At 42.2% G+C, this 14,954-nt stretch overlaps 1 protein-coding gene across 1 annotated transcript in view; it reads right to left on the reverse strand.

Moving 5' to 3' along the window:
* Window positions 1-2,510: 2,510 nt before the first annotated feature.
* The window catches only part of LOC144523071 (carboxyl-terminal PDZ ligand of neuronal nitric oxide synthase protein-like), a 202,004-nt gene continuing 189,560 nt past the window's right edge, over window positions 2,511-14,954 (reverse strand). Inside the window, exons 11-13 of the mRNA XM_078258373.1 lie at window positions 13,035-13,231; window positions 12,675-12,799; window positions 2,511-7,643 (exon numbers count right to left, since the gene is read on the reverse strand). Coding sequence (XP_078114499.1) covers window positions 6,977-7,643; window positions 12,675-12,799; window positions 13,035-13,231 — 989 coding nt within the window. The 3' untranslated portion in view covers window positions 2,511-6,976. The remainder of the gene's footprint in view (window positions 7,644-12,674; window positions 12,800-13,034; window positions 13,232-14,954) is intronic.

Raw genomic sequence — 14,954 nt, forward strand, 5'->3', positions numbered from 1 at the left:
TGTGGGTTGAAAGTCTTCACCATTCTTCTCTGTAGTGAAATTCTTACCAACTTTAAGAGGAGACAGTAAGGTACATTTTCTTTTATAGATATCACCATGGAACTTCCCCCAGTTCATTACTCACATTATGACAATCATTTTTTGTATTACAAGTTTCCTGAAATTGTATGTTTAAATATAGAAATGGGGCATTATCTTGTTAAATATGCGTTAATTTGCATACATTTCCCGAACAGAAATCTGACCATTAGATAAAGCCTGCTTCAAAATTCTTATTTGATTTTGGTGCCGTATTAGAGTCAAAGGTTTTTACAAAGGGGATTTTTGATATCTCTTTTTGTCTCTCCATTAATCAGAAAATGCTGTCATACAGCCATAAAAACAATTTTTGCCATGTTTTAAGGAATAAAATGTTGTATAAATCAGGCTAGGAATGATATATGAACAACACCCTCGGTAAAAACCTTCCAAATTTAAATATGAATGAAACTGGAAAGTTTGGTGTGTTAGTGCTACTGAAGTGGAGATTTCTGGCTCAGAGTCTGAGAAAAAAACCTTTAAAGAACATCTTGCAAGACACTACAGGTGATAGGGTAAAAGCCTTTTAACTAATATATCATCAGGATGCTTCCCCAGTTGATTAACAACCCTTGTGTTGTCTTCCCATCAACCTTGGTGTTTTTGCTTTTTCCAACGTTTTAAATTGTTACATTTTTCTTCTACACATTTTCAGCGCTTAGTTCTACGTCCCATATTTTCTGATATAAAACAAAAATTGAAAACAACACAAGGGTTAAGACAATTATATTTTGTAATACAAGTTAAATAAATAAATATTAAATCAATATTCAAATGAGGCATTATCTAATGCTAAATATTTATAAATTAAGGACAAATGTGTAGTCCCTCCAGGACCCTGAGGAAGGCAGGAAAGATTGCGGCCGACCTTAAGCACCTGGACATAAACTGTTAGAACCCCTCCCCTCTGGCAGGAGGATGCGGTCCATCAGGACCAAAACCTCACGCCACAGAAACGGTTTCTTCCTACTCTCGCATTGCCAGACCCTCCTCCACAGCGCTGTGGAGGAGGGTCTGGCAATGCGAGTCTGGCGAATCCACATAGCATTCTGGGATGGGAGAAAAACGTGCTCTGGTTTATTGGCATTTCTTTAACAGTCTGGTCTCACAGAATTCCGTGAAATTCACGAACTGTTAACACAGTTAAGTTAAGTGGTGGTGGCACGGAATGTGTGGAAATTCCGTGGGCACATCGCGGAATTTTCAGCTATTCCGTGAAACTGCCACAGATTTTGAGTTAAGGGGCCGTGTTCATTTCACAGAATTCTGTGAGATCAGGTTCTTCTTTAAACCTAGCCTCAGGAAGGAACTTGTTTTGGTAGAACGTGTGACCGTTCAAAAGTTGTTTTAGTCGTGCAACAGAAAACTCAGATTGGACAGATAGTCTAGCTAGCTGTCTGGATTTACCCTGCAGAGATCTGAGGAGCAGTTAACCATAGTCCTCAGAAATCAACCGGAGGTTAGAACGCCAACACAAAGAAAGCGGAAGGTGACGGAAATCCGGCTGAAAAGAGGGACATCGGGCGGAATTTCCGGCAGCAACCGGGCAATACCGGAAGTGGAACATCATGGATATAGACTAGTTTCTTCCCAACTACAGCTAGTCTCATCAACAAGGCCTGATAATTGGTTTTGTTGAGTTTGGGCAACTGTGAGCTTTAGTTCTGAAACTGCTGAACTGTGTTTACTGCAAAACTTGAAAATGATGTTTATGTTTCGGGGGAACTTTCTACAAATTAGCCAAGAAAGTCATATTGGGACTTGCAATACAGAAAGTAGTTTGAACAACATTAGGCTGTATCGTCTTCATCCAGCCGGCTACCATAACTGTCCCCCAACAGTTGATAACATTATTATGCATAGAAGCCTAGATTGCTTTGTAGAGAATGAATAAATGCACCATGTTTGAATTATTAAACAGTGACAAGACCTGTGTGTCTTAGCTGATTGGCTGTTTACACAACTGATGTGGAAGTTGGGTGAATAAACAGCCTCACCCCGCAGTCGTCTCAATTCTTGGATTCTTCCTCCGTCGTATTACTGACCGGCTTCAGCTCATCTCGACACAGCAACAAACACAAGGCTGGTGACACTCTGAGATGCCAAGAGGAAGACCACGATTTCCATGAATTAGGACAAACGCAGATTAATTAAACATCAGAGCAGCTTCCACTCCGAATTTCCTGCCACCGGTCGCTTCTCTGTGTTTGGCTCTCTTAAAACAGACTATTAAACAGAGGGAGGACACACACACACACACGAGGGCCTGTCTATACTGACGACTGACACAGATTCAGAAGGAAAACAAACAGGAAGTTTGCCGGCAGCGCTGAGTGGGAGGTTGACTGCCGCCGTCCCAGGACCGAGACTAGGAAAGACTTAAAAGACAGGATATGCACAGAATAAATAAAGAGGCATTTTCTACACAGATAAAAAGTCACAATAATCTTTAAAAAGTCACACAAAACAAAACAAGAAAGTCATGATTAGGTCTATTTCAGATGTCTCTCTTTTTTTAGAAGATTACAGTCATTACAGGAGTTATTACATCCCCACTTAAAAATAATCACGTAAAAAAATTAAAAGATTTAATTTGCAGCAGTTTGAAGATATAAATCGATAAAAAAGTCCCAGGTTTGCTTTAGCGGTCCATTTGTGCCGTGTCTTCATGTGCAGCGTTTCTTTCTTCATTCATCATAATTGCTGAAATTATGTCGACTGGCACAAACAAAAGATTCAACAACATTAAAAAAATAGAAAGCAAGATCACTTTTTTTCCTTTTATCAAATTAATTGAGGCAACTAAATAACACATTGCCATAACTAGATTCTATGAGTGAATATCAAAATAAATCACTTTCCTTCATTTGTTAGAGCAAGACCTAATTTGCATATTCACAGATATTGTAAAAAAAAAAAAGAAAGAAAGAAGAGCAATAGAATATTTCCATAAAATGTACACCACTGTTCCTTCATCAGAAAATACAATATAAATCTACCTTAGTGGTTTTAAAGGATGCATGACAACTGGATAGATCTGCTCAGATTGTCTTACAAAATGCCCTCAGCTTCTTTTCTTTACACTTTTGCTAAAAGTTAAAGCAACGAGACATTTCAGACAGTCAGACGCCTTCTGAGCAACCATTCATCTCATCTTATTGCTTTTACCCTCTGACTAAATACAAGCAGCTGTTGTCAGTCTGATGTGTGTTTGATTTTGTTCAGTCCAAACTTCTGTGATACCTGGATTATCCAGGTGTGTAATTATCTCTGTGCTGAGTGACAGACTTTCTCATCATCACCCCAATCCTGAAAACCCTGAACCCTTCAGAGTCGGATTTAGAAGAGACGCAAGATACAAAAGTATGTTATTGTGTGATGGGGTCAAACAAGAACAGAACATTTCTGCCCAAGTTTGAACCTTTTTGGTTATTTCCAATGAGAGATTTCTGTATTTGTGTTTCTCACGGGTTTAAAGTGGGCTCAGTTGACAAACAAAGGCGGTCACATGTTTCTGTGCACCAATCAGAAATAAGCAATTTGAATCAAAAAATGTGATGACAATCTATTTAAAAAAAAATGTTTTTAGCTTATATACTCAGTCAGTCGAATGTTATCAAACCACAGAGTTAAACTTTAACTCTGATTGTTGCACGTTAAATTATTAAATTAAACGTTAAAGAAATACAACCAGGTTTTCAGGGACTTTTAAGTTCAATTACTAATTTGAAAATGGGTGATTGATTAAGTTTTGGTCTATGTTTTGGTGATTATCAGTATCAGATAACTTAGTTTAGGTCTCTAGTTCTGGTTGCTTTAGCACATTTATTGTCACAACATTATTACACTTCCGCCCCCCCGGATATTAAAGGGTCAGTTTGCCCAAACTTTAAAAACATTTTCCCACTTATGTGTTATCAATGCAGATGGGTTTTGCTTTGGAGATATCACTGCTGAAACATCTGCCACCCCAATACAAATACATTGCAGACACACTGTGTTTGTGCTCACCAAAACATTAAAACATGTCATTTGGAAAACTCAACAGCAGCATGGGTTCCCACAAACAGAGCTGACTGTAAACTTTAAGTTGACGATAAAATAAACAGTAAGAACGCTCCATAGAAAGGTCTGAGGATTGCTTGATAAAACTAATTGAGAAAATATATAATTTTTGTAATTTGGTTTGGCTTGTGGGGCGGGGGGGATGCCAGCAGTTTTGTTACAGCTTTAAAATAAATGGGGACACTTGTAGTATGTAAGACAAAGTTATGACGTCAGAAGAAAGACTGCGAGAGACAAGGCTTCCTTTCTCTAAGAGAGTCCAGCTCCACATTCCTCTCATTCTGCTGTGTACGACCTGACCGCAACTACAGCTGGCTCTGTGTGCGCCTCTGTGTCTTCTGGGAATTTCTTTGCTCTTTTTTTGAAGTCAGGAAATCCCTGCAAGGACACAGCGGCCACTTATAGAGGCCACTTCAGGACCTCACAGAAAAATGGGTTAATTTGCTTTCCATGTGCGTCTGAAGTGAACTTTAATGCAGTTGCACAGATGCTCAGATAATAGTGTGAAAGTGAACATACAGGTTTAAACTTTGATTGTGCTAAAAACAACCACGGCAGCTTGATCCTGCTCTTCCTACGGCGACACATTGACATAGTTGCTGAGCACACCTTACTCAGTCTCTCTCTCCTGCGAGTCAGAAAATCCGAGGATTTAAAACAAGGATATGAATTGCTTTTAAAAATGTTTTTAAATGCTTTGACTTTGGTTTTTCATTAATATAAGAAGTGAAAATAAAGGAGAAAGTTGCTAGTTTCTGTCTTTGGTCTGTCACTTAATGAGCTGCTGGAATAAAATACACCTCTTTCAACTGTCTCTGTCTTCTTTTGCTCAAAAACTACTTTTCACCAGCCCGCCCTCCACGTGCCGCCCGTCCGTCCATCCATTCTTTCATCCTGACTCTCTGTCAGGTTTTGGGGGTGTAATAAGAGTCTACTTTCAGTTCCGAAGACAATTGTCAGCAGAGATGAAGCCTGAAAGCCATTCATGAAAATTACCTGAATCTTGTTCCACTAATTGTTCAATTTTGTTTCTACTAATATTTGCTCATTAATGATGAGCTAATTTTTTTTTACTGGTGCACGGGGCCAAAAATAAATCACAATATCTTGAGTAAAAGCTATAGTGCGTAGTTTCTGTCTCCCCCATGAGGAGTCAGCAAAACTGTCGGAGCTTCCACATGATGCAAGCCTTCCGTGAGTCCGCCCCCACCCCTCCTCCACACAGTTGCTAGTAGCCAAGGAGGACACGGAGGATTAAAAAAACATGGACTCTTTTTAGCTTTTATCAACTCATTTGGCAATGGCTTGAATGTAACGGACGTTCATTAATATAACAAAAGTTACGCACTAAAGCTTAAATAAATAATAAAACATTTTTTTATTAGAATTAGTATCTGTTTTTCATATGGATTTTACGTCCTGGCACTCTAGTTTCTAGTTGCCAGAAGGGCAAGAGTTTTTTTTTTTTAAATATTCAAAATAAATGAGCGTGAAATCCCAGATTTATTTAAAAAAAAAAATCTACATCAAGAGAAAAGCAACCAACTGATTGGGATGCTGATCAATATTTTCACTTGCTGAGAGCTTTAAAAAGTCTTGGCCAAAGGCCAGGGTCGGAGGGGAAAAGTTCTAAAAATTCCTGAACCAAAAATGGGTCATAAAGGATGAAATATGAATGAATCTACAGGTCGATAGGCTTCCAGTCCTGACAAACTACAGCAGAAACTGCTGCGAGACATTTCTTACCGACTGAACTGAAAGTGAACCCCCCAAAACCTTTCCATCTCTAACACATCCGCTTTCCTACATCCTCTCCCTCGCGTTTCCTTCTGACTCTGCATTCACTTTTCAAGAAATTTCCATGCTGGAATTACTATTACACTATATGAAAATTCTGCTAAATCTTAAATATTCTAATTATATTTAATGTGAACTACGTTTCTTTAAAACTCATATTAGTTGCAGTTTGTAGTTGGTTTCATTATAGCAGCTTTTGTAGAATATTGACTTTCAGTGTGACCATCATGAAACAAATATCCCTCTAAATGGTTTTAAAGATGTCATAAAGGGTTCCTGAAATTGATGGCATGATAATATAATAACTTAATGCTGGTAAGTACAACCCATGCATTCTTTCAAATATGTATATAAGTAATACCTTTTTACTTTTTAGGTAGAAAATATGTCTGTATGAAGTTGTTATTACATGTTTAGCCCATTTAAAGGGATATTTCATGACATTACTTACATTCATCTGGTATTATTGCATTCCTAAAGCAGACCTGACATATTCAAATATTGGAAGAGCTAAAACAAGATGAGTACATTGTGATAAAATGATATTCCCTAAACGTTGCGTGTAATATAGTTGAAATGTTAACATTTTTAGTCTGCATCATAACGAAACCCTCGCCTCCAACATATTTTCTCTTTTGCTACTTATTTCTCATCTGGTGCGGGTCAGCTTTGTGTTCATATCCTCACGAATAAACTCATAGTGTCTGACTGACCTGAGATCAGCCATGTTGGAGGGCCAGATTGTATCACCATGATATATAAACTCATCCACACATCTTAAAAGTGGTAAAAAAAAAAGTAAAAAATGCAACAGATCCGGCACCTGCCCTGATTCCTGAAAGCACTTTCCCTCTGTTCCTAAAGCAAACCCTGGAGCAGGTAGAGTTATATATTTTAAAAGTGAATATTTGATCCGCAGTACTTTTCATCATTTGTCTGTTTGAATTACCTCTTGAGCCTCTAGAGTGAAATTAAAAAGCAAAGTTCCAAACTTTTTAAGACATACTGAAGTGGTATCTGACCCCGGCTCTGCTCGTTACTCAAACGACAGCAGGTCCGGGTGGGGCTCGGAGTCTACAGCGCTCACTCCGGTGCCTTTACTGCAGGGGGTGCCGTTTTCCAGCAGGACCTCCTCGCCCAGGCTGATGCGGCAGGAAGCTTTCCCCGAGCGGGGGGTAGAGGCCTGCCGGGAGTCCGGCCCTGACGCCTTCTGCCAGACGTCGCATGGCTTCGTTCTAGGCTCCAGCGGCGGCGGCGGCGGATCTTTGTTGATGAGGTCCGGCACGGAGAGCTGCAGCTGGGGCTGTTCCTCTTCACCTCCTTCACTGCTCCTGTTCTCCACATCATCTTCTTCTCCACTTATCACTTCATCAACTTTGCCGTTGCTTCCCTTTGTCTCCCACTCAGCAGCGACTTTCTTCTCTGCTGGGCCCGGTGGCAACGTGAGCTCCTCTGACCCCTCGTCCTTCTTCTCACCCGGCTGCTGCTGCTCCTCGCTGTTCCTCAGCTCCTCCTTGGTGATGAGGGGCGTCTTGTCAGGAGAAGAGAGGAATGAGGAGGAGTCAGCAGGGTCCGGAGAGGAGACAACGGGGTCAGAGGAGATCATCATGTCCGCCGTGGTCTTCAGCGCTCGAGGGAGGCGCTTCTTCCCCGATGGAGGCGGGGGGTCCAGCCGGGGAAAGGATTCAAAGGAGGAGATGTGACTGGAGGAGAAAAGGGGAGGTGGAGAGAGATGGAAAAAGGAGAAGAAAGAGAGACATGGAGGCAATTAGTCAAACAGAGAAAGCCATTAGTTGCCATTATGGGTAAGTACTGTCCCACCAAAAGTTTTAATTAGGGATGCACCAAACCCAGATTTTTGGGGATCGGCCGAATACCGAACCCACTGGTTAAGGTTCTGCTGAACCCCGAACCGAACCATAAACAACATGGAATCAAGGAGAGGGTTAACTTTTCCTGCTACATATTTCTCACCGTGGTCAGAAAGAACAGGGGAGACACTTTGTTTCTCTCACTATGACTCTAGAGTCGCTGCTTACTCTGAAGCTAATCGCTGTCACTCTCTTACTTCTCTCTCGCACTACCACCCACTCGCCACACACACACACACACACACACACACGCCGGCTAGACGCACACACCAGCGCACAAGTATAAACATCAGGCCACTTACGTAGGCTACGGCGAAAGCTCTGCATGGAGCCTCCTCAGAACTGTAAAATGGACTTAAACAACGTTTAGTTAACACAAGTTTTTAGCTGTAACTGTCCTTCCTTTGCCGTACCTGAAGTTGCTGCATTTTGGCTGCTGTCTGTAGATTCCTTCATGCACAACTCATATTCTTTTGGATGTTTCATATGCAAATGTCTTAACAGCGGCGATGATGTGTATTGTTTAGGGTCCTTGCCACCTACGTAAACACCTTCCCTGTAATCAACGGCGGCGTCTTTACGTCGACTAGCGTGGCGAGTATAGAAGTATAAAAGATTACAAGAGTATAGAAGTAACAAGAGGCGAAACGCAATAGAACGTTGTGGTGCGTTCAGTCCAAAATGGTGGCGCTGCAGCTCGGTCATGGTTTGTTGCAATGGAATGTTCTATTGAGTTTCACCTCTTGTTACTTCTATACTCTTTGACAAGAGGAGAAACTCAACACAACGTTTTATTGAGTTGAGTTTGGTTCGGTGGAAAAAAAATTTGAAAGTTCGGCCGAACACGAACCCAAACTCTGGGTTCGGTGCATCCCTAGTTTTAATACTGGTACACATGCCGCCCTCAAATGTTGTGAGGTCGTATTTTCCACATGGGAAGTGGAGTAAAGTTTACGCTTGGTACTGACGTTTTTTTGAGTCTTTCAAACCAACCCGTTCTCCCTCTGACGCAAAAATCACCCTTTAGCGTATGTATGGAACGCACCGGGCATAGCAGCAACTTGACCGCGGCGCTGTAAGACGTAGTAGTAAGAGCGACAACGAAACGTACATTTTGTAACCCCACCCACAATCTTTTCCTAAACCTAACTGTCCCATTCTTGTGCCACATGTCAGTAAAACGTACAAACCCCGACACAGAGCGTCAAAAAGGGACACCAAGAGTCTCGACCAAGCATGTCTAAATACAGTATGTCTCCAAAGGGCTAGACGCGAGTCCAGAGAGCGTGAAATGTCACTAAACGTCAAGTGACACCAAGAGTTCCGACCAAGCACATCTAAATATGACACTAAAGGAGACTTATTGCGTCAATAACAAACGCCAAAGGCACCTGACTAAGCGATGGAAGTGAGAATGTGTCGTTCAAACACTGTGGCCAGGCGACGTTGCTTTGTTCTATTTTCAAATGTGCAATCATTTGTTTTCTACATTTCAGTGTCATACTAATAACAAGGTTCACAACAGAAGTGATTAAGACAAAATGTCTTTAATTTGAAAAAAAAATTAAAATAGCAAAGACACAAACTTGAGAACTCCGAGCTCTCAGAAAACCCAAAGTCATGAATACAACAGCAGTAGGCTGTTCAGCTGGACTCATCTAGTAAAACACGACCCTACTAGAAGGCATCAACGGTACCGGTGAATTCATGACATAAGGAATTATACGAGAAAAACTAGAGTTTGTGTTTCAGAACGCCATGTCTTCTCTTTTATTTGTGTGAAAGTGTGTTTAATCTGACTGATCTCTGTCTCTGGGCAGTGAACATTTTGATGTGTCATTATTCATATAAAAACCCCATTTCACAGGAAAAATCTTAAATCATTCACCTTTTCTGCATAATTTACAGTTAAAGACTCAGCACAGGTAATTTCATATTCTTTGCCTACAATAAGATAATCCTCTAGTGGTTTTATACTTGAATGAATCCAATAAATTGAATGTGTGGCCTTTTTTAAGATTATTTTTTGGGGGCTTTTCCCTTTATTATGAAGTGACAGTGGATAGACAGGAAAGGGGGAGAGAGATGGGGGATGACACGCAGCAAAGGGCAGCAGGTCGGACTCGAACCCGTACCACTGCAGGATTTAGCCAACATGGGGCGAATGCTCCCATTGGGTGAGCTAGAGGTCACCCCGAACGTTTTTCATATTCATCCTAAAAATGAGTACATACTGTACAGGATAAAAGCATGAATAAAATGATTAATTGAATTGAATCAAGTGCCTCGACAAAATGGGATGATGACACCCTGACGGATAAAAACAACATCTCCAACACATAACACCAAGCTGAAGAGTGGCTGAAGAAGCTTGAGAGGTCTGGTCTGCCTGGGAAATATAAATGCTGGATATGCCAACATGGTCTGTTCCCAAGGCTGATGTGGCCTCTCTCTGTGTATGAAGTGCCCGATACCAACGGTTGAAGGTCTGGAAAGGAAAGTCAGCAAGCACCTTCGTAGATGGTTGGGAAGACCCCCGAGCTTTACATCTGTCCAGCTCCCCTTGTCCTCTGTTGTAGAGGAATTCAAGGTGGCCAAATGCAGACTCTCCTTGACATTCCGGGACTCTAGAGACCAGCTTATCCAAGAAGCAGCGATAAGGACGACGGCTGGCAGAAAGTGGGCTGCCAGCTCGGCGATCAGTAACGCAGAATGTTCCCTCAAAACCAAAGACATCATTGACAACCTCTGTGCCGGAAGGCATGGAATAGGAACATCACACTTCCAGCAGTGGTCAAAGTCCACCCCTGTGGAGAAGAGAACCCTGATCCAGGGGGAAGTCCGAAACTTTGACGAGGAGAGCAAAAGGGCTAAAGCCATCGAGCTTGGGACACAAGGCTCCTAAAAAAAGGTGGCAGCTCCCCAACATCACATGGTCTCAACTATGGCGGCTGGAGCCCTTTCGTATCTCTTTCCTACTTAGAGCGGTGTATGACACTCTCCCAACCCCGGTGAACTTACGCAGGTGGGGCATGAGGGAAGACTCCACATGCAGGCTCTGTGGGGGAGAGGGGAACCATGGCCCACATTCTAGCAGGGTGCAAGGTGGCGCTTACCCAGGGGGAGACTTAGGTGGCGTCACAACAAGGTGCTGTCAACACTTGCTGACATCTTGGACCAGGAAAGAAGAAAGAGGCATACAGCAGGTACCCAGCCAGCCAAGTCAAAGCCTCAGCTGAATACCATCAATTTTGTCAAGGAGGGATAGAAAGCGGTCGTCTTGTGTGGAGCAACACAAAACATTCTTCAGACCACTCAGGGATGGGAACTGAGGGCAGCCCTTAAGAGAAAACTCCACTTCCCGGATGAGATCCTATCCACAACCCTGTGTCCAGACATTGTAATGTTCTCAAAGGAGGGAAGGAAAGCCATGTTGGTGGAACTGACAGTCCCATGGGAGGAGGGCTGTCAGGAAGCAGCTGAGAGAAAGAAAGCTAAGTACCAGCAGCTGGTTCAAGACTGCCGGGACAAAGGCTGGACAATATAGCTGTTCACTGTTCAAGTGGGTTGTCGAGGATTCCCCGCACAGTCAGTGTGTAATCTTATGACAAAAATCGGAATAAGAGGGCAAAAGAGGAAAGCGGCTGCGCACAGCCGCTTTCCTCTTTTGCCCTCTTATTCCGATAAGAGAGAGCATGCTGCTGGATCTGGCATAAGAGGGAGGATATTAGCTGGAAGCCTGGAGGAGGGGGCAGTGACTTGGTCACCACTGCTGGCCCACCAACTGGAGGGTGTCGTGGTTGGGTCGAAACACCCAATGATGGTTGGAACCACCTGATGACCCCTCCCCCAGGCTGAAGGCTCCATCCATTAGTAATGGATGTATTATGGAATCACTGATATACACTCACCTAAAGGATTATTAGGAACACCATACTAATACCGTGTTTGACCCCCTTTCGCCTTCAGAACTGCCTTAATTCTTTGTGGCATTGATTCAACAAGGTGCTGGAAGCATTCTTTATAAATGTTGGCCCATATTGATAGGATAGCATCCCCCACAACATTACACCACCACCACCACCAGCCTGCACAGTGGTAACAAGGCATGACGGATCCATGTTTTCATTCTGTTTACGCCATTCTGACTATCATCTGAATGTCTCAACAGAAATGAGACTTTTCCTAATTTTAGTGGAGATGAGTGGTACCCGGTGGGGTCTTCTTCTGGTGTAGCCAATCTGCCTCAAGGTTGTGCGTGTTGTGGCTTCACAAATGCTTTGCTGCACACCTCGGTTGTAACGAGTGGTTATTTGAGCCAAAGTTGAGCTTCTATCAGCATGAATCACTCGGCCCATTCTCCTCTGACCTCTAGCATCAACAAGGCATTTTCACCCCCCAGGACTGCAGCATACTGGATGGTTGTGTGTGAAAATCCCAGTAACTGAGCAGATATAAATACTCAGACCAGCCCGTCTGGCACCAACAACCACGCCACGCTCAAAGTTGCTTAGATCACCTTTCTTTCCCATTCTGACATTCAGTTTGGAGTTCAGGAGATTGTCTTGACCACGACCACACCCCTAAATGCAATGAAGCAGCTGCCATGTGATTGGTTGATTAGATAATTGCATTGACGAGAAATTTAACAGGTGTTCCTAATAATCCTTTAGGTGCAAACTAACAACTTTTTTGGCACAAGTCTGAAAATTAATTTGAGAGAATAAGTGTTTAGTTTATGATGTTTTGGCTTCAGGATTAGAGTTAAAATTAAGTTTAGAAGAGGTTAAGTTTAAACTAAACATGTAGATGAACTTTCTTCACAACACAGATACAAGGACGTGTGTGTGCGTGCGTGTGTACCTGTTTGCAGTGGTCTGGTTAAGCTGGTCCATACAGCTCCAATTGGCACCAACGTTCTTGTTGACCTCAGTGACTCCGATGTCCCCGAGGTGGCTGGGCTCCTTTCTCCTTAACAAGTCATTGACCTGACAGAAAGACAATAAAGAAAGAAAAACACAAAGATAGAAGGAAAAACACATAAAGAAAGAAGAAAAGAAAGACAGCAAATTAAGAAAGAAAGAGAACATAAAGAAAGTACTTTTGAGTCAAATCAACTCCACTGATGCAAAAATAAAGAAATGAAATGTACTCACAACTCAAATATCAAGAGTTTAAACAATACATGACATGTAGAGAACGTAATGCTTGTGCTGTGCTAACCTTTGCGCCGACAGCCTTGCCCAGATTAATGGCATTTTTAAGCCTCTGTTGGCCTCCGGAGGACGGAGAGTCAACGGAGCTGGAACTGAGGTTATGATTAGCTGATGCTGGGGAGCGTCGGGCTGAGGGCTGGCCCGGCCTGGAGGTCTGAGGACTCTGCTGCTGGGCAATGGAGTTCTCAAACATACTTTGATCAACTGTGGAAAAAGGAGAAAGAAAGATAGATAGGTGAATACACAGCAGGATATATATGTGAATACACAGCAGGATTTAACAGATGTGCATCTGCTTTTACTGTAACAGCATTTTGTTACAAAGCTGAAGACTCTTCAAGCATTAGACAACACAAATGGGATGTTTGCTTTGAGAATGAGATGCATAAACTCAGTTCTTGAAGGGAAGTTAAAGCAATACTCCACTGAAAATGCAGGAATGCTGTTGATTGGTTACTCGCAGTTCCTCCAAATCTTTGCTGAAAACACTTCATCTGTCCTGCCACCCGTTATATCTGCAGCTCTAATGGAAGTAGAATATTAAGCAATTTTGGAGCAATTTATTTTTGTCACTTTGGGTCTCAATTTGAATCCACTGTAACTGCATTGAATTCAGGCTGAATACAGCTGCTATCCTCCACAAATAAAGCAATCTTCAAACTTTTGAAGGCTACACGTCAAGCCCAAAGGGGAGGGAGTATTTGATGCTCAAAAGGTAGAATTTTGGTGGAGTATTTCTTTAAGTGACCATGTCATTTTCCCCTGGTGTCACTCTGCAGCTTTACACCAAACAAACTGATGTTGCATCATCACAGCAAGAGTCAAAGGCATTTCATGAGAATCCATACAACATATGTCAATGCAGTAACACTGTATGTAATGATCACGGGAAGGAAACTATAATGACACATGCACATAAATAACAATAACACTAATGAAAAAATGAAGCAGAAATGGACCAAAGTGCAGGATCAGAAATGTAAAAAGTGGAGCTCTGGTGGTTGTCAATCCACTTAAGACAGAAGATCTTACCTCTTGGAGAGAAATGTTTCTTGGAAAGCATTTAATGAGACAAAGCATCAGATTTCAGATCATTTTACCTCTAAAAGGTGCAGATTATTGAGCGGTTTCTGCTTAAAATGCAGCTGATTCATGTCTTCTACAAAAAGGTCAAGCCAGTGGAGGTGATGGGTGCAGCCTTGACCTGCATACACATCTCTGAAAGGTACACTGTCTTGGCCAGATAAAAGGAGAGAAAATATCGCCGTTTGGAATCAGATGGAGAGTCACACTTGGGTGGAAGCGCTAACCTTGACTTCACTTTGCACACACAAGCATTTCACGCGGCCTACACATGATCATTGTACCTTCTGAAATTGTGTTTAATGATACAGTGTGAAATAAACTAAACGAAACGATACTGTACCAATCAAGAGATCTACAACAGCACGAGCCAGAGGCCAAAGGAAAAATTATCCAATGTTCAATCATTCACAGTAACTTCAAGGAGACAGAAAAAGACAAGAACATCGGAGAGGAGTCATCAAATCAATTGCTACAGAAGAGAGGTGCAAAGTCAAACCACAGCGAATCTTGCAATTAATGTATTATACAGGAGATTGTGTGTCTGTGTGTGCAGGTAGCAAAAATTCAGAACTGCTCTGCTATCTGTTTAAGTGCATTTAAAACTGTATTGCGCTGGCAACTCTACTGTGTCAATTGCAGCTGAAGTCTCGCATTGCCAGACCTTCCTTCACAGCGCTTTCTTCCCGATGCTGCTGCAAAACAGCCTCAGGAAGGAACTTGTTTTGGTGGAACGTGTACGTTCAAAAGTAGTTTTAGTCGTGCAACAGAAAACTCAGATTGGACAGATAGTCTAGCTAGCTGTCTGGATTTACCCTGCAGAGATCTGAGGAGCAGTTAACCA

The sequence above is a fragment of the Sander vitreus genome, chromosome 9 (genome assembly GCF_031162955.1).
Source record: "Sander vitreus isolate 19-12246 chromosome 9, sanVit1, whole genome shotgun sequence".
NCBI lineage: Eukaryota > Metazoa > Chordata > Actinopteri > Perciformes > Percidae > Sander > Sander vitreus.